General features: G+C 39.3%; 1 protein-coding gene across 2 annotated transcripts in view; it reads left to right on the top strand.

The window, feature by feature from the left end:
• Positions 1–27623, top strand: part of NELL1 (neural EGFL like 1) — a 1003663-nt gene that overhangs the window by 908387 nt on the left and 67653 nt on the right. The window contains exon 16 of one of the 2 annotated variants that reach the window (XM_070457286.1): positions 27423–27563. The exons of the other annotated variant lie outside the window; for it this stretch is intronic. Coding sequence (XP_070313387.1) covers positions 27423–27563 — 141 coding nt within the window. The remainder of the gene's footprint in view (positions 1–27422; positions 27564–27623) is intronic. 2 annotated transcript variants of the gene reach the window in all.

Raw genomic sequence — 27623 nt, 5'->3', positions numbered from 1 at the left:
AAAGTGAAACTATCAGGACTTTCCTGGGGGTCCAGTGGTTGGGAGTCTGCCTGCCAATGCAGGGAACATGGTTCAGTCCCTGATCCAGGAAGTTCCCACATGCCGTGGGGCAGCTGGGCCATGCGCCACAACTACAGCGCTCATTTGCTGAAACTACTGGAGCCCGTGCCCTCTAGAGCCTGTTCTCCACAATGAGAAGCCCAAGCACCACAATGAGAGAGTAGCCCCCACTCACCACAACTAGAGAAAGCCCGTACGCAGCAATAAGGACCCAGCACAGTCAAAAATAAATAAAATTTAAAAGCGAGAGCATCAGAATCAGCAGACATATTCCATCATTTTGCCGATACTAAAAATAATACATTGGAGAAGACAAACATTTTTGTGAAATGAATAACAATGTCATTGATATTATAATTTAACTTATTGATTTAAATATTTGCCTTATGATTTTTTTTAAAATTTTTAATTGGAGGATAATTGCTTTGTAATATTGTGTTGGTTTCTGCCACATATTTGGTATGTGAAATGCTAATACAGTGTTGCATACTAAAATATATTTATAATATGAGATGCACTATCCAAACAGTTTAGAGATTGTGGTACCCTTGTCAGCACAACAGCAGCCTCTTCCAGCAGGTGTCACAAACTTAGGTGTCTATACCTGTCCAGCCTGGGAAGAACCAGGTGTGGGCTGTTCTGCAGTGGAGAGTTCATGCACTGTTTAAAGGGGGCAACCACTGCCCATCTTTCACCAATTGCTGTCATGTGGAAGCTTGGGTCCAGGCTTGCCAAATTAAATTTTTCAGAGATGCCAGTCATCTAAAATTTGTACATGAAATCCCCGGAGTCTTAATGTGGGCACCTGGCTCAGTTGTTAAATAGACTTCTGTGTGTGCCAAACAACCGTGCAATGTGTGTGGACGGCTTCTGGTCCCAGGGCTGACTGTGCAGGTTGTCTGTCCTAAACCCTCAGGAACAGACCCGGCACAGGTACTTGTGCAGTTTTCTTGGTGACAGGAAAGCACTGTCTTAGGGACTGGGAAGCTATCCTTTTTGCAGTGTCCAGTCTTGTCCTGTTTTGTTGATGACTGATTTTTGATGCATTTGTTCCTTTGCCAATGTCATTATTAAGAAGCCAGAAGTTAAGTGATGAAAGCAGTACTAATGCTTGTGGTGATGACAGTGGATGATAGAATTCTTCCTAGAAGGAAACTTCTTAGCAGGACTGAGGGGAAAGCAACCAAAAAATGGTGAAACATTCTGAAGGGTGACTTGGCTTTCCCTTGGCAATCTTGTGTTAAAACTTAAATTGTTTGATATATCCTCTTTCCTGCTTGTTTTTACTGATGCTTTAGATATTTGCATCATTTTTTTCCAGTACCGACCTTCATGTGGCTTTCAGTGTAAAAAAAAAATCTGTGAACTTCTGTGCCTTCTGTATTTCTACTTCTTTTTGAAAATCTCAGTCTGTGGTACAAACCAAGGGACAAGTAGGACTAGCTTAATAAAAGTTATTGAAACAGAAAAGATGTAAGAAAAGTGAAAGCTCAGTGAAGGAAGAGGGAGCCAGTAGAAAAGTCCTGAACAGGAATCAAATCCCATTACAGTCTGTTAATTAATTGTCTCTAGGGGAAACGTCCCCTTGATTCCTGCTGCTAACCTCCTTTCTATCCTCAAATGCTTGAATATTTAACCTACTAGGCTACAAAGAATGTAGACCCAGAAGGCAGAAGCCCTCAGTGGGACTTTTCCACCTTGAACAGTTTCTGAGTTTCAGTTTCATCAGGTCTGAAGGAAAACCTGAACCTTAATGTGCCCAATTCACTGGGGGTGTGAGGGTCAAGCAATATATTGAGTGTGGTAGCATGTTACATATGGTTCAATGATGCACCTTCCCCGAGGTATTAATATTGTCAGGCTTGCAAGGGAGCACATTTTGCATCAAAAAGACTATGTTAGCAACTCCCTGATCTGAGTTTGAGGGTGAAGCCAGAGCATCCTCTAGAGACTTCACCCCTCCACTTTGGTTCACTGCAGGTTGGAGAGAAGCAAGCCAAGCTACGCTGAGCTGAGCTCCCTGAACACCTGGCTCTGGAAGTGCCCTCCAGAAATGCTAGAGCTCATCTGTGTAGCTGGCCCTGAATTTCCTCCAGAGAGGTGGCTGTTTCTGTGTCTGACTCCCTCAGCAGACTCTGAGTTCCTCCAGGGAAGAGGCTATGGGTGGTATTTATGATTTCACAGAAGAAGATTGAAGAAAGAGGCAACATTGCATAGGAGGAGAAAAAGAGTGTTTGGCATTAGACAGATCTATACTTGAATCTTGACTCTATCATGTTGTATCCTGTAGCCTTGGGAACGTGGCACATACTTTTTGCTTTTCTTACTTGTAAAATGGGCAAGAGTAAGTCGTGCTTCTAGAGGTTGCCATGCAGACTAAACTGTAGTGCCTGGGTAATTAGTAGACATGGAACAAATGTTCATTCTCTTCCTTCTTTGTATTTGATTATCTAGTCTTTGGGCCCATGACAGATGATAAATGGGGGTGGGGGGTTAGTTATATGGATTCATGCTGTTAGGTATTTGTCCAACCAGCGAGGAGACTTTAAATAAATTACTTCTCTCATTGGGCCTCTATTTCCCTATGTATAAATAGATAGTCAACAGACTCAGAGTTTGCAAACTGAGAGCTCGAATTCAATGAAAGAACATTTCCCATGCCCTGTCCAGTATTGGCCTAACTGGTGTTTTTTAAAAGAAAAGAAATTAAACTAGCTTTATAGGCAGACTTAACCAGAGTACCTTCTACTGAGTGAAGGAATGGTCTTCGCTGGGATTCCACCATGGCTGGAGCTGAGTAATAGCTACTCCCCACAGGCAGGGTATATACTCGCTCCAGTTTACTGGGCTACATCGTTCACTTATTTTGTCTGTCTGGCTACTTAATCTTTGGAATGTTTGACCTTGAATATGGTAGCGTATAAAAATTCCCTTCCTCTGTTCTCCTGGGAATCAGTGATTTCTAGGCATGTGGATTTTAGACAGATTTATCCATTATCAATATTACAGTGGCTAACGCATACAACTGGAAAGAGCTATTGTTTCTCTATAGGCACTGAAAAGGGACAGATGATGAATGACCACAGGCAATGATGCTATCCTCTAATCCATTTCTGAGTGATATTCACCCATGTTATCTGCTCTATCAGTAGTCTGTCTTCTCTGGATCCCTTTGTGGATTCTCAAGTTGAATGGTTGTTCAAAGAGAGATGACTCATTTCCTTTGTATCCACTTGTAGTTACTTGGTCCTGGCTCTGAACTTTCCAAATCATAGATTCTCAGTCTGACTCACGGGGTCAGCTCTGGCTCTGGGTTCTTTGTAAACAGCTTCAGTCCAGCAAAGACATTCTCCAACCAAATGCATCCAGGATACCATGGTGCTATAGTCAGACAAAGCAGCATAAGTGTTCTTTAGAAATCTTAAACCCAGGTTCTTCTAGCCTTTAAATATTGTGCTTGAATTTTCTCTTCTGAATTTCTTCTCCAACTCACGGAAGAGAAAAAAAAAAAGATGCTTTTCTTTTTTCCCCTTTCAAAAGCACCAATGACAAAATTTTGTGAATTTGACAAATAAAGGATTTTATTCTTTTTTTCCAAAATAGCTTTTTCATTATGATGGTTGCCTGTCTGCAACAGCATAAAAGATTTTTTTTGGGGGGTGTGTAATCAGATGGTGACAAATACAGTGAAATTTTCTAAAGGACTGAGTTACTTAAACTTTTCAATGTTTATTGGAGTCTGAAGCCTCTCATTTTATTTTGAAGTAAATTATCTTATTTATCATGACTACATAAATACCTCCTCTATGAATAATGCAATAATGAATAATGGAATACTTATGGAAAAACACACGGATCTGTCCTGAAAGGAATATGTTTAACATCTTACAGGAATAAATTAAAAAACCAACCAGTATTGTACTTTTTAAGCAAGAAAACGAAGCATTTTTCAGGAAGGTTTCACTACTGTCTTAATCAAGGATTCTTACGGCCATACTCAAAATTAGCTATAATGAATGGCATAAGGGAAAAATGTAAAACATAGCCTTTCCACTTTCCTGGTCATATCAGGAAGACCTGCATTTTGCTAAGAGTGACAGTGTGACCTATTGAAAGGTAGGTTAGCCTACTGAAGTTTTTAAATCAGAAAAGCAAATGAAAATCTTACCATACCATGCGTTAACTAGACTGCTCTTTAGAAATTATTTGCTCTCTTCCTAAACTGGTTTTCTTATCTATAGAGACAAAAATATTCTATTGAATTAGTTGTTACTTGTGGCTGCAAGTAACAGAAAACTCAAGTAATTGTGACTTATTAATAAAATTCTGAATTAAATCTTATGATAGTTCCAGGATTGATTAAGAAGGCTTGTTTGCTGTGTCTGTGATTTTATTGGATTTTCTCCTGTGATACCAAGATGGGTGCACTTCCCATCACCCAAGTCCTCCATCTAGCTTGACAAGAATGGAATGAATATGCCAGGAATTCTGTCATTTCATTATGAAAGGTAACCCCATTCCCACTTACAGCCTCCGCAGACTTCTCCTTACTTTTAATTAGTCAGAACTTAAGTCACATTCCCATATCTAGACAAACCACTGGGAATGAGACAGGGTAGCATTATGCTTGTAGAACCTGTGATTCTCCAAGTACAGTCCTTAGCACAATTCTGGAGAGTTTGTTCCAATACAAATTGCTGGACTCTAAGCCCAGAATATCTGATTCAGTATAGTGGGGTTGTTGTTGTTTAGTGGCTAAGTCATATATGACTCTTTTGAGATCCTGTGTAGTGTAGCTCACCAGGCTCTTCTGTCCATGGAATTCTCCAGGCCATGGAACTGGTGTGGGTTGCCATTTCCTTCCCCAGGGGATCCTCTTGACCCAGGGTCAAACCCTCATCTTCTGCATTAGCAGGCAGAATTTTTACCACTGAGCCATCCAGGTGGGGCCTGATCATTTTCTTTTCTAATATGTTCCCTGCTGGTTAATGCTTCTAGCTGAAGGATTATTCTTTGAAGACCTCTTATTTAGATCAAGAGTGACTCCACCCTTGGAACTGGGACTTGGGCTTCTTTTCTGAGATTAAGGTATTGCTACAGAGGGGCCTGGAGGGCTACAGTCCAAAGAGTCAGACATGACTAAGCAACTGAGCACCTACATGCCTTTTTTTTTTTTTTTTTTTTTTTAATTTTTTTTTTTTTTAATTTTTTTTTTTTTTAATTTTTATTAGTTGGAGGCTAATTACTTTACATCATTACAGTAGTTTTTGTTATACATTGAAATGAATTAGCCATGGATTTACATGTATTCCCCATCCCAGTCCCCCCTCCCACCTCCCTCTCCAAAAAGCTATATATGACAAACCCACAGCAAGCATCACCCTCAATGGTGAAAAATTGAAAGCATTTCCCCTGAAATCAGGAACAAGACAAGGGTGCCCACTCTCACCACTACTATTCTACATGCCTTTTTGTAAACAACTCAAAGTTCTTCTACCAGAAGGGAATGAAAGGTGATGTCTCAGTCACAGTCTAGCAGGAAAACAAAAACCTCAGCAGGTAATTCAGTGGAGGTAGTTTAATAGAGTATATTATTTGCAAAAGTATTAGAAGAGCTTAATAAGCAATTGTGAATTTGTAGGAGTGACCTTGAGATTAGCCTTATAGGGAGTCATTCCTACTTTTGGGGCTAGAAAAGTATAGCCATGATCAGAGAGGCTTCCAAAGGTAGAGAGGATAGGAAATACCTGCTTCTCTCATCTTTCCTCACTCCTGTGTCTCACCAATGCCTCTAATCAGTCACATCTAGCTGGAAGCTAGTTGGCAAAAAGGTCTGAGGAACACTACTCTCAGCAGTCAACAGAGGAAAGGTAAATACTGAATTAACAGCAAGTAGATGAATAATTGGCACAGGAAGCTGGGAGAATGGGTGGTTGGGATTCAGATCCAAATACTTGCCTTGGATAAGATTGACAGAAGCATTCAGAAACATAGTCAGAGTAGTTAACAACTTGTGGGTTACTAAACGAGATCTCAGTGAGTGGTGATGATGATGGGCAGCAATGACCATGATAATGATGGAATGAAATGATTCCCAAAGAATTACCAGAACACATTATGTCCTTCTTAACTAGTATGAAGTGTACTCTGCCATGTTGCCCAAATCCTCAGGGGAATCTTTTATGCTTAGTTCATAGAGTAACACTGATGTCTTTCTTTACCTTCATGATAACAATACATGCATATATCAGGAAGTTTGATCTGGTACTAAATGGAGAATAGATAATTGAAGATGCCCTTTAGACTGAGAAGCGCTCCTGAGGAAAAGTTGTAGACTGTCCAAAGTCACCTGGATTCATGAGCCAGTAGGTTCATCTCAAATATGCTGCAGTTGTAACATACAACCTTGACTGATTTGGAACTCAATTCTCAGTTCCAGATATACCTCAGGTGAAGTTTGAGCTTATGTTTTGCTCCAGGATGAACTGGTGATCCAGACATGGCCTCCTTGACTGCTGAGGCCACTTCAGGACTCATAAAATGATCAAACTGAGATCAATGAAGCTCAAATCCTAGATTTTTGCCAATTCCATTGATTAAAGAATTGCTCTTTTTGATGGATTTAGAAAGCTGGAGAGGCTCTGGTTTAAAATGAAGCTAGTATGATGAAAAGCAGAGTGATGAGAGGTAGCCTAAATCCTGATACTGTTTGATTACCTGAATCCCATAGCTTAGAACCCCTGGAATTTTCAATTATGTGAGGTATTATGTTTATTTGCAGCTGGAGATTGTTAAGCAAGTTTGACATATAACCTGAAACTCAGGGCTCAAGGTTAAAAGGTGTTTCAGCATCAGCGTACTATTCAAGTATGAGTATGTCATTCATTCCTGGGCTTCTCTCCACCTGTTTGTTCCTTACCCTTCATGCTTACCTGCTTTCTGTTCTAGGTCTTTATTTCCCAATTATTCCTCCAGCCTTTGCCCTTCACTCTTTCTTTGGTTTTGTTGAATAGAATTGTATTTTTGTTTCCTCTTGTTTTCAGTATCAAAAATTTGCACTTGGCTATTTTGCTTCAGGTTATGTTAAGAAATATTCCTTCTATTTTAATTGAGTCTTTGAGATGCTCTGAAGTTGTCTCTGATCCTACCCACACACTCCAGCCCTGTGGGCAGGACCAGATATAGTGTAAAAATCTATATGCTGGTCTTTTACTAGTTTCTTATAATGAAAGTTAGATCATTGGTTTTAAAGTTTTCTTTTTTTTAAAAAAAAAAAACAAGAGCACTACAGCCATACTATTTTTTTCCAAGCATTGTTGTAGCTGATTTCCCCCAGTTTTAAATATGTTGTATTTTTGTTATCATTCAGTTCACAATAATTCATATTTTCCTTGTAATTTCTTTTAATTCATGGGCTTTTGGAAGTGGTGTAATTCCCTAATACATTTAATTTTTCTATATATCTTAGTGTTATTTGATTTCTAGTTTAATTCTGAGTGGTCAGAGAACATATTCAGTAAGATTTCAGTCTTCTGAACTTTTTTAGAGATTGTTTAGTGAACCACATTTGTTTTATCTTGGTGAACATTTCATATGCACTTGCGTAAAAATATGTATGCTGCAGTTGGGTGTCATTTCAATAAATGTCAATGAGACTTATTGAGGTCTTCTATATTAGTTTTTTCTGTCTAGTGACTCTATCAGTTGCTGAAATAGGGATGTTAAGATCTCTGGATTTGTTTAATATATTTTGAAGCTTTGCTATTAGAACTTTCAGTATTTAGAATTGCTATATTTTCCTGATGAGCGGACTCTTTCTGACTCTTTTAGGAGATGCCTTTTTTATCTTTGCTAATTTTTCTTATCTTGAAGCCTATTTTTTTTTCTGATACAACTATTCTAACCTTTACCAATGTATGCATATATCAAAGTATCATGTTGTACTCTTTAAATATATTACAACTGTAGTTGCTAATTATCCCTTAATTAAGCTGAAAAAAGTATAGCTATTCCATCTTTCTTAACATTCATGTGTAGAAATTATATCTTTTCCTATTCTAAATTGCTTGTGCTTTTGTATTTATAGTGTGGCCCTCGAAAACAACGTATAATTCAGTCTTGCTTTTTTTATCTGGTCTAATAACCTGTGCCTTTAGTTGCATGATTATATATATATATATATATATATGTGTGTGTGTGTGTGTGTGTGTGTGTGTATCTAAATCAAATATTTATTTGGTTGGATTTGGGTTTACCATTTTCAATTTCTTTTCTATTTGTCTGATCTTTTTGGTTTTCTAAAGTTTCTCTTATGGATTTCTTCTTTGGGGTTAATCAAATACTTTTATTCTATTAGGTTTTTTTTTCTTTTTTAGTTGTTATAGAGATTACAATATGCACCTTTACTTTTTCAGTCTACTTTGGTACTGTTTTACTAGATCAACACTGTTCCATTTCTCATAGACTACTTCATAATAATATTGTAACCCTTGAATATGGTTCTGTTTTACCACCCACCCCTCCTTTTGGCTGCTATTGTCATTTGTTAAATCTCCATTCTGAGTCCTACAATGGTAATATAATTTTTGATTTAAAGTTTTTTGTATTTTAAAGAAGAGAATAAGAAGAGATAATCCACATAGTTTCTGTATTTTAAACCTGTATCTGTTATTGGTAATGTGCTTCATTTCTTTCACTGGATCTGAGATACCACCTGTTTTCTTTCTCCTTCAGTCTTAACTTCCTTCAATGTTTCTTATAGTGCCAGTCAGCTTGCTATGATTCAGTTTTGGTTTATCTGAAAATATCTCTATGTTGCTATCATTTTTGAAGAATGGTTTTTATTGCATCTCGACCTCTGGATGTGTAAACCATTTACACTCAGTATGATCACTGTCATGGCTAACGTGTGGCATCTTGCTGTTTGTTTTCTACTTGTCCCATGAGTTCTTCCTTCCCTATCTACTTTTTTATGTTCATTTTTGCAAGAAGTGTTTTGTAAGATTGCCTTTTGTTTTGATTCCTTATTAGTTATAAATCTTCATTCTGTTGTTCTACCAGTTGTTTGTATGTTCATAGTATTCATCTTTGAATTAGCATAGGCTACCGTCAAGGGCTATCATACCACTTCACACGTAAGAACCTTAGAGTAAGACACTCATTTCTTCCCTGTCGGTCTTTGTGCTATTGTTATACATTTTATTTCACAGTGGCTTAAACCTTCAAATACATTGCTTTTTAAATAAACAGTCAAAAATAATTTTAAAATATTTAAATAATAAGCAAATAATCTAAAAATTAAAAATTTTTACTAAAAATAATAATTTTGTGTTTACAATGCTGACACCATTTCCAGTATTCTTTTGTTCTTTTGTGTGACCCATATTTTCATCTGTTATCATTTTCCTTCTGCCTGAAGGACTCTCTTTAAAATTTCATGTAGTGCTAAAAGGCTAGTTGTGATTTCTTTCAGCTTTTATGTATCTGAAAGGTCTTTATTTTACTTCATCTTTGAAATTTACTTTTGCTATGTATAGCATCCTACATTGACAGGTTTTTTATTTCTTTCTATGCTTTTAAAGCTGTTATTTCACTGTCTTTTCACTTGCATTGTTTCACAAAAGATATCTGCTGACATTCTTATCTTTGTTCCTCTGCGTGTAACACGTCTTTTTTTTATCCTTCTGACTACTTTTTTTACTTTATCACTATTTGAAGGAAATTTGATTATGATGTGCCTTCCTGTTTTCTTTTTCATGTCTCGTATCTGAGACTCAGTGAGTTTCTTCTTTTACATATACTTTTCAGTGCCTTTGGAATAATTTTGGGTGGGATTCAAGTTTTTCTTCATGTCTTCCTGCTTCTTATTCAGGGACTCCAATTGTACATGTATTAGATGACTTGATTTTCTTGTATACTTTGATTCTCTTTTGTTTTTAATTATACTTTTGATTCTTTCTATTTTTAGTCTTAAAAATCACTAATCTTATACTTTGCAACATCTAATATGCCAGCAGCCTCTTACAGTGTATTTGTCACCTCATACATTATAGTTTTTATCTCTATTAGTTTGATTTGGACATACGTAAACACACAGACACATTTATATATAGCTTATATAATATTATCATATATGTTCTAGCTATCTATAATATATAGTTAGTATATATAAACTTTTTTCATGTTTCCCAGTTCAGTCACTCAGTCATGTTTAACTCTTTGCAACCACATGAACTGCAGCATGCCAGATTTCTCTGTCCATCACCAACTCCTGGAGCCTGCTCAAATGCACATCCATTGAGTTGGTGATGCCATCCAACCATCTCATCCTCTGTCGTCCCCTTCTCCTCCTGTCTTCAATCTTTCCCGGCATCAGGGTCTTTTCCAGTGAGACAGTTCTTCACATCAGGTGGCCAAAATATATGAGTTTCAGCTTCTGCATCAGTCCTTCCAGTGAATATTCAGGACTGATTTTCTTTAGGATTGACTGATTTGATTTCCTTGCAGTCCAAGGGAAACTCAAGAGTCTTCTCCAACACCACAGTTAAAAAGCATCAATTCTTTGGTGCTCAGCTTTCTTTATGGTCTAACTCTCATTCATACATGGCTACTGGAAATACCATAGCTTTCACTATATGGACCCTTGTCAGCAAAGGTATCTGCTTTTTAATATGTTGGCTAAGTTGATCATCACTTTTCTTTCAAGGAGCAAGCATCTTTTAATTTCATGGCTGCAGTCACCACATGCTGTGATTTTGGAGCCCAAGAAAATAAAATCTCTCACTGTTTCCATTGTTCCCCCATCTATTTGCCATGAAGTGATGGGGCTGGATGCCATGATCGGTTTTCTGAATGTTGAATTTTAAGCCAACTTTTTCACTCTCCTCTTTCACTTTCATCAAGAGGCTCTTTTGTTCCTCTTCACTTTCTGCCATAAGCATGGAGTCATCTGCATGTGTGAGGTTATTGATATTTCTCCCGACAATCTTGTTTCCAGCTTGTGCTTCATCCAGCCCTGCATTTCACATGATGTACTCTGCATATATGTTAAATAGTCAGGGTGACAATACACAGCCTTGGTATATTCCTTTCCCAATTTGGAACTAGTCTGTTGTTCCATGTCATGTTCTAACTGTTGCTTCTTGACCTGTATACAGATTTCTCAGGAGGCAGATAAGGTGGTCTGGTATTCCTATCTCTAAGAATTTTCCACAGTTTGTTGTGATCCACACAATCTAAGGCTTTGGTGTAATCCATGAACCAGAAGTAGATGTTTTTCTGGAACTCCCTTGCTTTTTCAATGATGTTGGCAATTTGATCTCTGATTCCTCTGCCTTTTCTAAATCCAGCTTGAACATCTGGAAGTTCTCAGTTCATGTACTGCTGAAGCCTGGCTTGCAGAATTTTGAGCAGTAGCTTGCTAGCATGTGAGATGAGTGCAATTGTGCGGTAGTTTGAACATTCTTTGGCGTTGCCTTTCTTTGGGATTGAAATGAAAACTGACCTTTTCCAGTCCTTTTTCAGTCCAGTTCATGTTTCTAGTTAACTCTTTACAAGAATACAGTTATAGTGACTGTTTTGATGTCCTATTTTCTAACATCTCTGTCAGTTTTATTTTGATGTCAAGCGATTTTCTTCCTCTTCAATTTGAGTTCGATTTTACTGTTTTCAATCATCCTAATAATCTTGTTCGAATGTCAGTCAGTGCTGATTTTACCTTTTAGATACTGAATATTTTTGTATTCCTTGGAATATTTCTGACTTTTTTCTGGGATACAGTTAAGATACTTATACACAATTATACCATTTTGAGTCTTGCTGTTAAGATTTTTAGTGGAGGCCAATGCTGTATTTTATATGAGGCTAATTATTCTACACTTCTGAGGCAAGACCTTTTAGTGTACTCCATCCAGTAATTCTTTGGGGATTCCCAGCTGGCACTAGTAGTAAAAAAAAACCCCACCTGCCAATGCAGGAGACATAAGAAACGGGAGTTCAGTCCCTTGGTTGGGAAGATCCCGTGGAGGAGGACATGGCAACCCACTCCAGTATGCTTGTCTGTAGAATCCCATGGACAGAGGAGCCTTGCAGGCTACATTCCACAGGGTTTCAAAGAGTCAGACATGACTGGAGTAACTTAGCATCCAGCACTACCCAGTGAATTATGAGAGTTTTCAGCCTAGCTTGTGGAAGCAGGCAGTAGGCCCCTCCCAAGGTGACCACCAGGTGCTGTTGTCTCTAATCTATTCTTATTCTCTTTCTCCAGCCTTGAGTCGTTTCATGACACTCATTTGCTGATCAGTACTTTGCTAAATGCTTAAACGGGACACCCTGCAGGACTCGAGTCCTCTATGTGCAGCTCTTGCCCTCCACTGTTCTCTGCAAGCTCCAGCTGTCTTGTTTTCTCCGTACCCTCAGCTCCGCATCCGTAAGCTAGGCAGTCCACTGGGCTCCTCTTGTGCCCTTCCCCCAACCTTGTACCGGGTCCAAACCTCTCTCAAGCTAGCAAATAGGGCAAGTGCAGGACTCTTCTCATGCCTTTTATGTCTTTTAGGGTTCATTTTTCCAAACTGCCTAATTTCCAATATCTTGAAACTATTTTTTCCTGTATATATATTGTTTGGTTTGTTCTGTTATTTTGGGTGAGAAGGTAAGTCCAAATGCTGTTATTCAATCTTTAGTAAAGGTAGAAGTCTATTTATTTTTCAATTCAATATCTTTTTATTCAGTCCTCGAACATGTTTTTTTTTTTTCTTTAAAGTTCTGTCTGCTATACCCACCATCTGGGTACAAGTGGGGTTAGTTTCTATTATCTGCTTTTTCTTTCACATGGTGACATTTTATTTCTTTAGATGTATAACATTTTTTATTGTATGTCAAATATTCAGTTCAGTTCAGTTGCTCAGTCGTGTCTGACTCTTTGCGACCCCATGAATTGCAGCACGCCAGGCCTCCCTGTCCATCACCAACTCCCGGAATTTACTCAAACTCATGCCCATCGAGTCAGTGATGCCATCCAGCCATCTCGTCCTCTGTCGTCCCCTTCTCCTCCTGCCCCCAATCCCTCCCAGCATCAAGGTTTTTTCCTATGAGTCAACTCTTTGCATGAGGTGGCCAAAGTACTGGAGTTTCAGCTTCAGGATCAGTCCTTCCAATGAACACTGAGGACTGATCTCCTTTAGGATGGACTGGTTGGATCTCCTTGCAGTCCAAGGGATTCTCAAGAGTCTTGTCCAACACCACAGTTCAAAAGCATCAATTTTTTGGTGCTCAGCTTTCTTCACAGTCCAACTCTCACATACATACATGACCACTGGAAAAACCATAGCCTTGACTAGACGGACCTTTGTTGGCAAAGTAATGTTTCTGCTTTTTAATATGCTATCTAGTTGTCAAATATTATATTCCTATTTACTAGAGGTAGAATTTTCCTTTGAAGAGTATGTATTTTCGTTGCATCAGGCAGTTAAATTGGCTAGACTCAAGTTCTAATTTCTGTCTCCTCTGTGCTAGCATTGACTGAAATCTATACTCAATTCTTTTACCTGCACATTTGTTGCTAACAATAAGTTAGATCATCTTTAGGCCTGAAATGGTGCTAAGCCACAGGTGATGATAAAAGAGAAGTTCCTTCTTCCTCCAAAATATGCAGGAGTCTGTATGGTGTAAAGGATGTATTCTGGAGTCAAATAAACCTTGGTTTAAATCCCTCTCTGCTGCTCTCCAGGTGCTTCACTGGGAGCATATGATTTAAACATCTAAGCCCCCACTTTCTGTTTAAGGTAGTTCAAATTATGTCAGAGCCGTTCTGAGGATCAAATGAAGTAGGGGATATAAAGCACTTGTCAGAGGGCCTGACACATAGTAAATTATTAATCGGTAGAAGTTCAAACATTCTATTTGGTAATGAGAGAAACTATAGCAAGAAATACAGATTATCCTAAAATAGAATGGATATAAGTTAAATAAGGTTGCAGAACCGTGTTAAAGAACACAGTAGGAATTCAGGTGATAGAACTGTTAAACCCTATAGGAATTTAGAGGACAGAAAGAGGATTTTATTTTTTGTGTGGGATTAAAATTTGTGCTTGGATTTTAATTAAAAACAAAAACAAAAAACAGTCACTTACAGAGTGGGAAACATGAAATGAAGTTGCCCATAGGATACAGAATACCAAGGCAACCAGGCCAGAGTTGTGCCAAGGTTTTGTGCTGAAGAATTTTGAGAAATAAAAGAGAATTGGTTGGCAAAGTGAGGTCAGATTATTAACTCTTTGAATGCCTGATAGGAGGTTTTAATAATAATGATAATTTTTAAATACTGTGAAAGTGAAGTTGCTCAGTTGTGTCCAACTCTTTGCAACCCCCGTGGACTGTAGCCTACCAGGCTCCTCCGTCCATGGGATTCTCCAGGCAAGGATACTGGAGTGAGTTGCCATTTCCTTCTCCAGGGATCTTCCCAACCCAGGGATCGAACCTGGGTCTTCTGCATTGCAGGCAGACGCTTTACCATCTGCACCACCAGGAAAGCCCACTTTAAATACTGTTGGAGCCAGATATATTAAAAACACAGAATCATAGAAATTTCAGACTGATAGTGAATATGATCCAGCTCACTTTTTTTTAATTAGCAATGTGCATCTCAGCGAAACTTTAATAGATCTATACTACAGACATGTTGTTGTTATTATACTACAGAAATGCATTACTGCTTAATGGCCACGCAAGGTGGGTCCATCTGGAGATTCACCTGGTCTGCCTAAGAAAGCCCCCAGGGAAACCTGAGGTCTGTTGAAGATTAGCTGAAAAACATTGGTCTAGTTTTATCTTTGCTTATTATAAAAATAAAAGAATTAATGTATTGAGCTGGAAAGCAACTTGCCCAAGCGGAATTAGCTGTAACATGCCAGAAAAGATATTGTGATTTTAATGAAAAATTTTCTGAGCAATTAGTTTTGGGAACATCAGCCCTATAGTTCTGTGAATTGGAGAGGACAGTGATGGAAAACCCACCCAGGAGATACTACACTCGTTCGGGTCTGGGAAAATAAGGAATCGGGGCATGGTATGCACAACAAATGTGGAGAATGAATGCAGAGCAGATTTTTCAATCATGTAAAAGGAAGAATTTTCAGTGACTCTTCCTTCCCTTCCTCTGTCTTTGCTTCACCAGCAAATATTCCTTTCACGCCCACTGAATTCCAGGTCCTGTTCTGTCATGTCACCTCATGGGGCTTCCAATGTGGTTAGGAGAAGACAGACAGACATAAGACATGCATATAAAGTATGTTTATATAGGTGTGCATGTAAAGTACAAAGTATGTTAGGTGGCAGTAAGGACAAAAGAGAAAAACCCAGTGAGAGAGGATAGGGAATATGTAGGTATCGTTGTAATTTCAGGTGCCGGGGCCAGGCAAGGGCTTGCTGAGAATGTGGTTATTCTTTTGTACAGACTTGGAGATTGAGAGATTAAGCCATGGAAATATCTGAGAGAACATTCTAGACAGAGGAACAGCATATGTGGACGACACATGCGGTGGCTGGAACATGACTGATGTGCCTGAGTAGTACCTGGGAAGTCATTATGGCTGTCTTGCCAGTATAAGCAAAGGGAACAGTGTTTGATGAATTCAAAGAGATAAGAGCAGGCCGATCATGTGGGGTTTCATAAGCCTTTAGAAGAACTTTGACGTTTTATCCATTGATCATGAGGAATGAGAGCTAGGGTGGAGTATTGGGGAGGAAAATGAGATTGAGACATAGAAAGATACATGGTGTATAACGTTTTGGGGAGGATAAGTTTGAAATGAAGAGACCTCTGAGATTAGCTAATTCATAGACTACAGTAAATGTGTATATTAACTTTTGTTAGCAGTCACATTATAGAGCTGTGAATCAGAAACCTTCCAGATTAGAGAGGAAAGTTGAAATGGGATAAATTGATTTTTTCTGGATGAATTTAGGAATGATTTGTGCAGAGAATAATCAAATAAAAAGAAAAACTTTGGAGGTAAAATAGGAGGGTCCAACCAGGAAGAGACTGATTTTCTTGTGCCAATTCAGTAAAAAAGAGATTTACAAAAGGTGGAGAAGAATCATATTACCAGTACCACTGATGCTATCATTAATAGCAGACACCTTTCAGTTTAATGGACCAAAACTACTGCTAATCAGGACTTACAAAGAAGAGACAGTAATAGTGATGTCACCATATATTCAGTGTAGCAGTTAATTGACTTCCGGAGGTTGTTCTTGCCTTATTGAAGCTTCGTTTGTGAGGTAGACAAAACATTTATTTTTGCTATTGCAAGTTGACTAATGAAGAAACTGGGATACAGAGAGATTGCTTAAACTCGATAGCACCATTCGGCTGGTAAGCAGCAGATGAAAAAATAAGCCCAAAGCCCAGATCTGCCATCTTATAGGGAGTTCAAGCTGGAAGAGGACCAAAGTGTGTGACGGCGCAGGCCTTGCCTTGCACATGAAAGCAATAGAATCCTGAGACTTGGACTGTCTTGGCCTGGACACATAGCTCCTCTGTGCCCAAGTGGGGATTAGAAATTAGAGAATGTTAATGATTGCAAACATAATGAGTGCCTGCCTAGCTTGGTAGAGTAGCTTTCCATTGATCTCATTCAATCCTTAAAACAACAATGTGAGCTAAGTAATAGCCTCTCCTTTAGAGCTAAGGAAACTGAAAGCTGAAAAAAGGTAAATAACCTGCTCAGAGTTTTGTACTGAGGAAGTCACAGAGCCAGGATTCCAACTCAGGTTATCTGACTACAAAGCTTTGTCCCATTTGCACATTATCTTGATTCTTGGTTTTCAACACAAAACCACTTTTTTTACCTGCCTGTATAATCTTCATTGGTGCTGAAGTTTTTTGTCTTGTTTGCTTGTTTTCGCTTTTAGAAACTGTGTGTACATGATTCTGACCTGAGCACAGCCTTTCCCCTTAATATGTAAATGGGTCAATGAAAACAGGAAAAGCTGGCCGTAGCAATAAAGCAGCTCCAACCTGTGAACTGGCTCAATGAGACAGAAACACATCTCTGCTCACATGAGGAGTCCCTCACAGTTTCAGGTCTCTGGAAGGACTCTGCTCTGCCCAGTCATGCAGGGAACCAGGCAGACCAAGGGTCTGCCGTTGTCAACATGTGGCTTCCAAGTTTCCCGGTACATCAGCCTCCAGGGAGAAGGTGCAGATAGCATGGAGGTTCATAGGAGACATGTTGGGGGCCATACTGGAATTACATTTTTTCTAACTTCAGAGCTGGAGCTTAGTCATATGGCATCTTGGAATACATGCTTGGAATAGGAGTGCTTGGAATGCACGCTCGGGAGCCGAAGCAGGAGAAAATATGGAAGAGCTAGCCTGTTCCTACTGTAGAGCCTCTTTTTATTTTTAACTTTTTATTAAAATATAGTTGGTTTATAATGTTGTGTTAGTTTTTGGTGTACTGAAAAGTGATTCAGTGTGTATACATACATACAGGTGCACACACACACACATATACACATGTGTGTGTATGTGTATTTCAGATGCTTTTCCATTACAATATTACAAGATTACAATATTCCATTATCAATATTATAAGATATTGAATACAATCCCCTGTGCTATACATAGGTCTTTGTCATTTATCTGTCTTATATATATGTTTTGTATATATGTTTTGTATATAGTTGTGTGTATCTGTTAATCCTGAGCTAATTTCTCCCTCACCCCCACTTCCTCTTTACTAATCATGTTTGTTTTCTGTGTCTGTGAGTCTGTTTCTATTTTGTAAATAAGCTCATTTGTATAATTTTTTTTAGATTCCATACGTAAGTGATATCATGTATTTGTCTTTTTCTGACTCACTTCACTTAGTATGATTTTCTCTAGGTTCATCTGTGTTGCTGTAAATGACATTATCTCATTCTTTTTTTATGGCTGAGTAGACTTTCATTGTATATATGTACCACATCTTTATCCATTTATCCATGTTAATAGATACTTAGTTTGTTTCCATGTCTTGGCTATTTATAGCACTTACAAATAGTGCTGCTATGGACATTGGGGTGCTTGTATCTTTTTGAATTAGGACTTTTTCCAGATATATGCCCAGAAGTGGGCTTGCTGGATATTATGACAGCTCTGTTTTGAGTCTTATAAGGAATCTCCAGACTGTTCTCCACAGTGGCTGGACCAATTTACATTCCCATCGAGAGTGCGGGAGGGTCCCCTTTTCTCCACACTCTTTTCAGCATTTAACATTTGCTGACTTCTTAAGGATAGCCTTTCTGACTGGTGTGAGCTAATACGTCCATGTAGTTTTGAGCCTCGCTTTTTTATTTGTCTTTTTAGTTTCCCTCATGTATTCTGAGATATGCTATGCTCAGTAAATCCTAGAATTCAGCAAATATTCAATAATAATCAGGTTTGCATTCACTATATTTGAGCACTTTAATGGTATAACTTCCACTTCCTTAAACTCATGCCATTTGGAGAGAATCCAGCTTTATGGGATGTATATTATAGATTTGGGCTGCCCAGTTGGCACTACTGCTAAAGTACCCACCTGCAAAATGTCAGAGATGTAAGAGACACAGGTTCAATCCCTGGGTTGGGAAGATCCCCTGAGGAGGGCATGGCAGCCCACTACAGTGTTCTTGCCTGGAAAATCCCATGGATAGAAGAGGCTGGCAGGCTATAGTCCGTGAGAATGCAGAGTCAGACACAATTGAAGCAACTTAGCATGCATGCACACACCCATATTACAGAGTCACAGATTCTATTCCTGAATGTTTTGCAACATTACAACTGTCTCAGGATACAAATGAACACTTTTAAAGATCCAGAAATCATCTCAGTCCTCACCAACTATCTGATTAAAAGTTAATATTAACTGTTTTCTGTCTTCTATTTTTAAGCAGAAATATAGATGTCAACATCAATAACCTATTCAACAGGAGACACAATAGATTCTGCTTAAGGGTCTTGTTTGTTCATTTCTATGAAGTTTAATTTTGTTATCCCTGATCTACAGGTGAGAAAGCAAAGATTTGGAAAAAAAATCTAAACAATACATTAGTGTGTTGGTGAACAGGAGTTTGAAGCCATATTTGTGTCCAAAGCCAATGCTCTCAACCATGGTTATACGTTTACATTCTAGTTGTCCTGATAGACTCTACATGTCTGGTGTGAAGAGGTTTTATCTTTTCATCTCTTTATCATAGGGTGGGATACAGCTTCATACAAGTATGGTCAATAAACTGTTCAATAAGCAAAAGCATCAAGTTTTCCCTTGTGACTCAACATACAAACCTGTAGAAAAGTTATAATCCAGCTGCAGCTGGAACCACTATTTCACTGTGAACTTCAGCTAATTCATATGAAATCTAAGAGAGAGGAGATCAGCTGAGGGAAGAGATTGAGCCAACTGAAGAAACTAGAATTTTGCAAGAATGCAAGGAGGTGTTTGTCAGTGACTTTTGATAGCAAATTCACTGTACATTCAAAATAGGATTAAATGTGTTGCTTAGGATACATCCTATGAAAAAACCTTGGGGAGCCATCATGGTAAATTAAAAACTCAAGGCACAAATAAGACTCTTGATTGAAGACAACTTTACCTGTGTGTCTTTTGTTGCTTGTTGTGCTGCCTTAAAAAATCTCTGAAAATTCAGAAGCAAAGTCTTAAACAAATCAAACCAAACCAACCAACCAAACAAAAAGAAACTACATTTTGTCTTTTAGAGGTAAATAATATATAAAGATTAAACTAGCCCCATAATATTTAGTTTTGCAAATTGACTTTGTATCTCTATGATTTGCAAACAGCAGGATCTCTTGTGGTTCTTTGAATCTCTTTCATCCATTCATTCATTCCTACAAACTTGTATTGGTTACCTGCAAACTACTTGACAGTCCCTTATAATCACATGAAATGTCACTAAAGATGTCTCAGTTCTTAGAAACTGCATTTCAGTGATGTACACAAAATGGGAAATACTGCTGTGTTTAAATATATGTGTGTATACATTGAATCACTAAGGGAGATAGGCGCTGTATGTCTGGAGGAGTTGGAGAAGGTGGTATCAGCTGGGGTTTGGAAGATGAGCATGTATTATTTCCTGATCAAGTTCCTGGATTTCATGGATCACGTTCTCTTCATTTTTGCATCTGCTACAACACAAATATCATCCTTGACTCATATTTTCATTTCAGTGGATATTTAGAGAATTGAATAAATGTATTGTCTTCGTATAAATCATTCTTTCTCCATTTGTCAATGGCATGATGTGATAGAAGAGTGACAGATATGGATTCTAGCTCATTCTGAACTTGGTCTCACCAGTTGTCAATTGTGTGACCTTGGCTCTTGTGTGAATTATCATGTTGTTGTTCAGTCACTAAGTTGTGTCCAACTCTTTGCGACCCCATGGACTGCAGAACTCCAGGCTTCCCTGTCCATCACTGTCTGCTGGAGTTTGCTCAGACTCATGTCCATTGATTCGGTGATGCCATCCAACCATCTCATTCTCTTGCCCTCTTCTCCTCCTGCCCTCAATCTTTTCCAGCATCAGGGTCTTTGCCAGTGAGTTGGCTTTTCACATCAGGTGGCCAAAGTATTAGAGCTTCAGCTTCAGCATCAGTCCTTCCAATGAATATTCAGGATTGATTTCCTTTAGGATGGACTGGTTTGATCTCCTTGCAGTCCAAGGGACTCTGAAGAGTCTTCTCCAACATCACAGTTCAAAAGCATCAGTTCTTCAGCGCTCAGCCTTCCTTATGGTCCAACTCTCACATCAGTACATGACTGCTGGAAAAACTTTATCTTTGACTATGTATTGGATCTTTGTCAGCAAAGTGATGTCTCTGCGTTTTAATACACTGTCTAGGTTTGTCATAGCTTTTCTTCCAAGGAGCAAGCATCTTTTAATTTCATGGCTGCAGTCACCATCTGCAATGATTTTGGAGCCCAAGAAAATAAAATCTGCCACTGTTTCTGTTCTTTCCCAACCTATTTGCCGTGAGTTATTATGTAGCAGACACTGAATACAGAAATGAATACTATAGGTTCCATGCTCAAGTATCCTCCAACATCTCTCCACCATTTTCAGGTCTGTGCTGGATTAAATTGAGATTTAAACAAAGCCCTAGGATTTGTTATAGGAAGGAAAAGTGAATGTTTTGTTTGTCTGTTTCCTTTGGGATGGCTGACATTGGCTGATGCAGCCAGGCACACTAATTTATCAGAATTCCTTAAGACAGGGAGCCGGATTCCATAGTGAACTCACAGAGACCCCATTCCCAGAGCATCTGTCTTGTTTGTTTGCCTGTAGCAAGTGCTGACTGGTAGAAACAAATCTCTTAGGACAAAGGCAGCCGCAAGCTGTTTACCATTTTTTAAGTCCCCGCAGTATCACTGAAAAGCTTCCAAGTATTTTCTGTATTTGGGTTTGTTGTGGTTGCTTTTAATACTACTGTGACTACATAGAAGAAATAGTTTTGTGAACACAATGAAACTATGAGCGCCTCTCAAGTGCAGCCTGGTATCAAATAAAATGAAACTGTTAGCTTCAGTCGTAGACCTGACCCACAGAATAGAAAGGTGCAGCCTGTTTCCAGGTGCTGGTCTGTCTTGAGCCTTGATTATTCCCAGTGAGCCCCCAGAAACTGCTGTGGTCAGTGCAGCTCCCAGGCAAGGGATGCCTCGACTACTTTCCTAATTTTCACTATAAGCCAGGGATTCCCTAGTGCCTGTAAAGTAACCGTAGATGTATAAATTGTCTGGCTGTCTTCACTCCCTGTAAGAGTTCTCTATGCTACACAGATAGCTTCTACCCAGCTGGAAGCTTCTGCTAGCCTTTCTTACTTCAGTTTGGAAATAAAAACATCTGTGAATTGAAAAATAAAAAAAAATTTCACATCTTTCACTACTCCTGCTCCTCCTAGAAACTGCTAATTAATTGAGGGCAGGGGAATTATTTGTAAGATGTTCAGACAATTTAACCTCCACACTGGGTTGGTTTTGAGAGTGAAGGGGGCAGCAGATGACCCTGAGACCAACCAGACCATGTGATGGTTTTGGTTATTCGGGAAGCTTTTGTTTTTGTATTTCCTGGTTTCTTGACACATTAACTGTGGTTGTTACCTAAATATTGTCCTTAGTCTAGAAGTGGCAGGGTCTGTGGGGATCATGAGTCCTTTCTGGAAGCTTTGGAAATAAATGCCTGAGGCAGAATGTGTTACTACTTTGTTACAGAGACTTATCTTTCAGCCTCACATAGAGGTGGGATCTCTGAAAATCAGTCTTACATTTATGTCTGTTCCTCTTGGTGACCTGCATTTAGAAGTAGCCAAACTGACTTCTTAACTTAGGGCCAGTCCTTCCCCTCTGTGAGACATAGCCTCAGGTCCCTGCTCTGTTAAAACTTTGGAACATTTTAATCATCCAAGGTGTGTCCCACTGAACCACACAGCTATAAAATTTCAGAAATGAGAACATAGCTGTTGAAAACCTGTTTGTCCAAGATGTATACTAAATGCACACACAACCTAACTGCAATGGCTGAAGGCGCACAGAAGCACTTGATCCTGAGGGCTGATTGTGTTTAGACACCTAAGGGATGTGTTAGGCCAAAGGACAGCATGAAGCGAATGACCCAGCCATGAAGGAATAAGACGGTAGTTGGCAGGAAAAGACCAAGATGGAGCTGTCTGGAACAGAGAACTACATTGTTCCTCTTTGTACTTGACTCGACTGCCATGGGATAAGAATGGCAGTTTTCAGACTAAATTCACAGCCTTGTACACAACTCAGGACTTTTCAGGGACATAGTACCACAGGTCGCTGATTGCCTCTGAACTGATGCCAATAGCAAGGCATGCGGAACAGGACTCCGAAGTGCGCTGTATCCGTCATGTGTTATGCACATGTGTGCTAAGCTGCTTCAGTCCTGTCCGACTCTTTGTGACCCTAGGGACTATAGCCCTCCCGGCTTCTCTGTCCATGGGGCTTTCTCCAGGTGAGCAAGCTGGAAAGGGTTGCCATGCCCTCCTCCAATGAATCTTACCCACCGAGGGATTGAACCCGTGGCTACTGCATTACAGGTGGATTCTTTACCGCTAAGCCATCAGGGAAGCCCATGTGCTGTTCATTTCAGTCACTCAGTCGTGTCTAACTCTTTATGATCCATGGAATGCTGCACACCAGGCCTCCCTGTCCATCACCAACACCCGAAGCTTGCTCAAATGCATGTCCATTGAGTCGGTGATACCATCCAACCATCTCATCCTCTGTCATCCACTTCTCCTCCTGCCTTTAATCTTTCTCAGGATAAGGGTCTTTTCCAATGAGTCAGTTCTTCACATCAGGTGACCAAAGTATTGGAGTTTCAACTTCAGCATCAGTCCTTCCAATGAATATTCAGGACTGATTTCCTTTAGAATTGACTGGTTTTGTCTCCTTGCAGTCAAAGGGACGCTCAAGAATCTTCTCCAACACCACAGTTCAAAAGCATCAGTTCTTTGGTGCTCAGCTTTCTTTATGGTCCAGCTCTCACATCCATACATGACTACTTGAAATACGATAGCTTTGACTAGACAGACTTTTGTTGGCAAAGTAATGTCTCTGCTTTTGAATATGCTATCTGCGTTGGTCATAGCTTTTCTTCCAAGGAGCAAGCATCTTTTAATTTCATAGCTGTAGTCACCATCTGCAGTGATTTTGGAGCCCAAAAAAATAAAGTCTGACACTGTTTGCAATGTTTCCCCATTTATCATGAAGTGATGGGAACAGATGCCATGATCTTGGTTTTCTGAATGTTGAGCTTAAACAACTTTTTAAGTATTCTTTCACTTTCATCAAGAGGCTCTTTAGTTCTTCTTTGCTTTCTGCCATAAGGGTGGTGTCATCTATATATCTGAGGCTATTGTTATTTCTCCCAGCAATCTTGATTCCAGCTTGTGCTTCCTCCAGCCCAGTGTTTCTCATGATGTACTCTGCATATAAGTTAAATAAGCAGAGTGACAATATACAGCCTTGACTTAATCCTTTTCTTCTTTGGAACCAGTCTGTTGTTCCATGTCCAGTTCTAACTGTTGCTTCCTGACCTGTATACAGATTTCTCAGGAGGTAGGTTAGGGAGTCTGGTATTCCCAACTCTAAGAACTTTCCATAGTTTATTGTGATCCACACATTCAAAGGCTTTGGCATAGCCAATAAAGCAGAAGTAGGTGTTTTTCTGGAAATCTCTTGCTTTTTTTGAAGATCCAACGGATGTTGTCAATTTGATCTGTGGTTCCTCTGCATTTTCTAAATCCTGCTTGAACATCTGGAAGTTCACAGTTCATGTACTGTTGAAGCCTGAGTAGGAGGATTTTGAGCTCTAATTTGCGTGTGAGATGAGTGCAATTGTTCCGTAGTTTGAGCATTCTTTGGGATTGCCTTTCTTTGGGATTGGAATGAAACCTGACCTTTTCCAGTCCTGTGGACACCTCTGAGTTTTCCAAATTTGCTGGCATATTGAGTGCAGCATGTTCACAGCATCATCTTTCAGGATATTAAATAGTTCAACTGGAATTCCGTCACCTCCACTAGCTTTGTTTGTAGTGATGCTTCCTAAGGCCCACTTGTCTTAACATTCCAGGATGTCTGGCTCTAGGTGTGTGATGACACCATTGTGCTTATCTGGGTCATAAAGATCTTTTTTGTACAGTTCTGTGTATTCTTGCCACCTCTTCTTAATATCTTCTGCTTCTGTTAGGTCCTTATGATTTCTGTCCTTTATTTGCCATATCTTTGCATGACATGTTCCCTTGGTATCTCTAATTTTCTTGAAGAGGTCTCTAGTCTTTCCCTTTCTATTGTTTTCCTCTATTTCTTTGCACTGATCACTGAGGAAGGCTTTCTTATCTCTCCTTGCTATTTTTTGGAACTCTGCATTTAGATGCTTATATATTTCCTTTTCTCCTTTGTCTTTCGCTTCTCTTTTCTCAGTTATTTGTAAGGCCTCCTCAGACAACCATTTTGCCTTTTTGCATTTCTTTTTCTTGGAGATTATCTTGATCACTCCCTCCTGTACAGTGCCATGAACCTCCACCCATAGTTTCTCGGGCACTCTGTCTATCAGGTCTAATCCCTTGAATCTATCTGTTACTTCCACTGTATAATTGTAATGGATTTGATTTAGGTCATATCTGAATGGTCTGGTAATTTTCCCTACTTTCTTCAATTTAAGTCTGAATTTGGCAATAAGGAGTTCATGACCTGAGTCACAGTCAGCTCCCCGTTTTGTTTTTGCTGACTTTATAGAGCTTCTCCATCTTTGGCTGCAAAGAATATAATCAATCTGATTTCAGTATTTACCATCTGGTGATGTTCATCTGTAGTGTTGTCTCTTGTTTTGTGGAAAGGGGGTGTTTGCTATGACCAGTGCATTCTCTTGGCAAAACTCTGTTAGCCTTTGCTCTGCTTCAGTTTGCACTCTGAGGCCAAACTTGCCTGTTACTCCAGGTATCTCTTGACTTTCTACTTTTGAGTTCCAGTCCCCTATAATGAAAAGGATGTCTTTTTTGGGTGTTAGTTCTAGAAGGTCTTGTAGGTCTTCATAGAACTGTTCAACTTCAGCCTCTTCAGCATTACTGATTGGGGGTATAGGTTTGGATTACTATGATATTGAATGGTTTGCCTTGGAATCAAACAGAGATCACTCTGTCATTTTTGAGATTACAGCCAAGTACTGCATTTTAGACTCTTGTTGACTATGAGGGTGACTTCATTTCTTCTAAGGGATTCTTGCCCACAGTCGTAGATATAATGGTCATCTGAATTAAAGTCACTCATTCCAATCCATTTTCGTTTACTGATTCCTAAAATGTCTATGTTTACTCTTGCCATCTCCTGTTTGACCACTTCCAGTTTGCCTTGATTCATGGACCAGACATTCCAGTTTCCTTTTCAGTGCTCTTCTTTCCAGCATCGGACTTCACTTCCGTCACCATCACATCCACACCTGGGTGCTGTTTTCGCTTTGGCTCTGTCTCCTTATTCTTTTTGGAGTTATTTCTTCGCTCTTCTCCAGTAACATTTTGGGCACTGGACCTGGGAAGTTCATCTTTCTGTTCTGTCTTTTTGCCTTTTCATACTGTTCATGGGGTTCTCAGGGCAAGAATACTGAAGTGGTTTGCCATTCCCTTCTCCCATGGACCACATCTTGTCAGAGCTCTCCACCATGACCCGTCCATCTTGAGTCGCCCTACACAGCATGGCTTATACTTTCATTGGGTCAGACAAGGCTGTGGCCTGTGTGAATAGTTTGATTAGTTTTCTGTGACTATGGTTTTCATTCTATCATGTGGTTTTCATGTGCTATATATTGGTATTAATTTAATTTCTTTTTATATAAGACTGCTGTAGTACAGGTATTTCCAGGAGAAATAGGGGAAGATTCCCAGCCAGCAATTGCTATATTATAAGAAATAATTACCTGAAGAGGCTACATAAGATGAGCTGAGCATACCATGACAATCAACAGCTCATCTTTCTGCAGGGGTATCACTTTCCTTCAGCTCAGAGGCAAGTCTTTGGGCTAGAGAATCTGAGTGATACATTCATTTGCTGATTGTATGAAGCCAGATTCTAGAGCAAATAGAGCCTAGAATACTTCCTTTAATGAGGAATGACTGAAGAATGAGTAGCTCTGATTGACTATCATAAATCAAGTCATTAAGTGTATCAGCAGTTGTAGAGAGAGATAGAACAGTGTTTCCCAAATTGTGCTCCCCCAAAACTTAGTTTCATAAGCTACAATCCAAAGAAAAAGCACTCTTCAGCTGAATAAATATGGGAAACAGTGCATATTATGATTCTCCTCTCTAAGTTACAGAGCATATAAATATGTTAAATCTCAGACTGAAATCTAAAAATTAGTAGCTTAACACAGTTTAAGACAGAGGTCCCTGGATCTATTTGTTCACTTATATTTTCAAAGAATACCAAGTAATATCTGGAGTTACTCTTTTGGAATCAATTCAGAGAAGAATCATCTTCTCTGAATAACAGACCTGTGCCAGACAGCCTCAATTTAGTTTCTGGTGATTCAGCATATGCAGTTAGAAATGTCTTCATGACTTTCAGCTCTCATCCATTGTTCAATTCATGAGAGAGCATCCAAAAAATGAAGCTTTCATTTTGTTTGGATTCTGGGGGGAAAGGTGGGACTTGGTTCTTCCAGTAACTTTCATTTTAGGTGACTGACCGGTTTTAATCAATATGTTGACATGAGCATGTTAGGTATGTTAGGTGTTTATTAAAAGGTTAGTGTCAAAAGAAATTAATGTCATGGTGGGCTTGTGTTTTTCTCTGAGGCAGATATTGATGAATGTGCAGAGGGGATCATTGAGTGCCACAACCATTCCCGCTGCGTTAACCTACCAGGGTGGTACCACTGTGAGTGCAGAAGCGGTTTCCATGACGATGGGACTTATTCACTGTCCGGGGAGTCCTGTGTTGGTAAGCAGCTTTCAGTCATGCCCTCCATCCCTCTGGACCTTTGCAGGAAAGGCAGCCTGC

This window comes from Odocoileus virginianus, chromosome 28 (assembly GCF_023699985.2).
Source record: "Odocoileus virginianus isolate 20LAN1187 ecotype Illinois chromosome 28, Ovbor_1.2, whole genome shotgun sequence".
NCBI classification, from domain to species: domain Eukaryota; kingdom Metazoa; phylum Chordata; class Mammalia; order Artiodactyla; family Cervidae; genus Odocoileus; species Odocoileus virginianus.
This window is presented reverse-complemented; position numbering and strand designations above follow the sequence as displayed.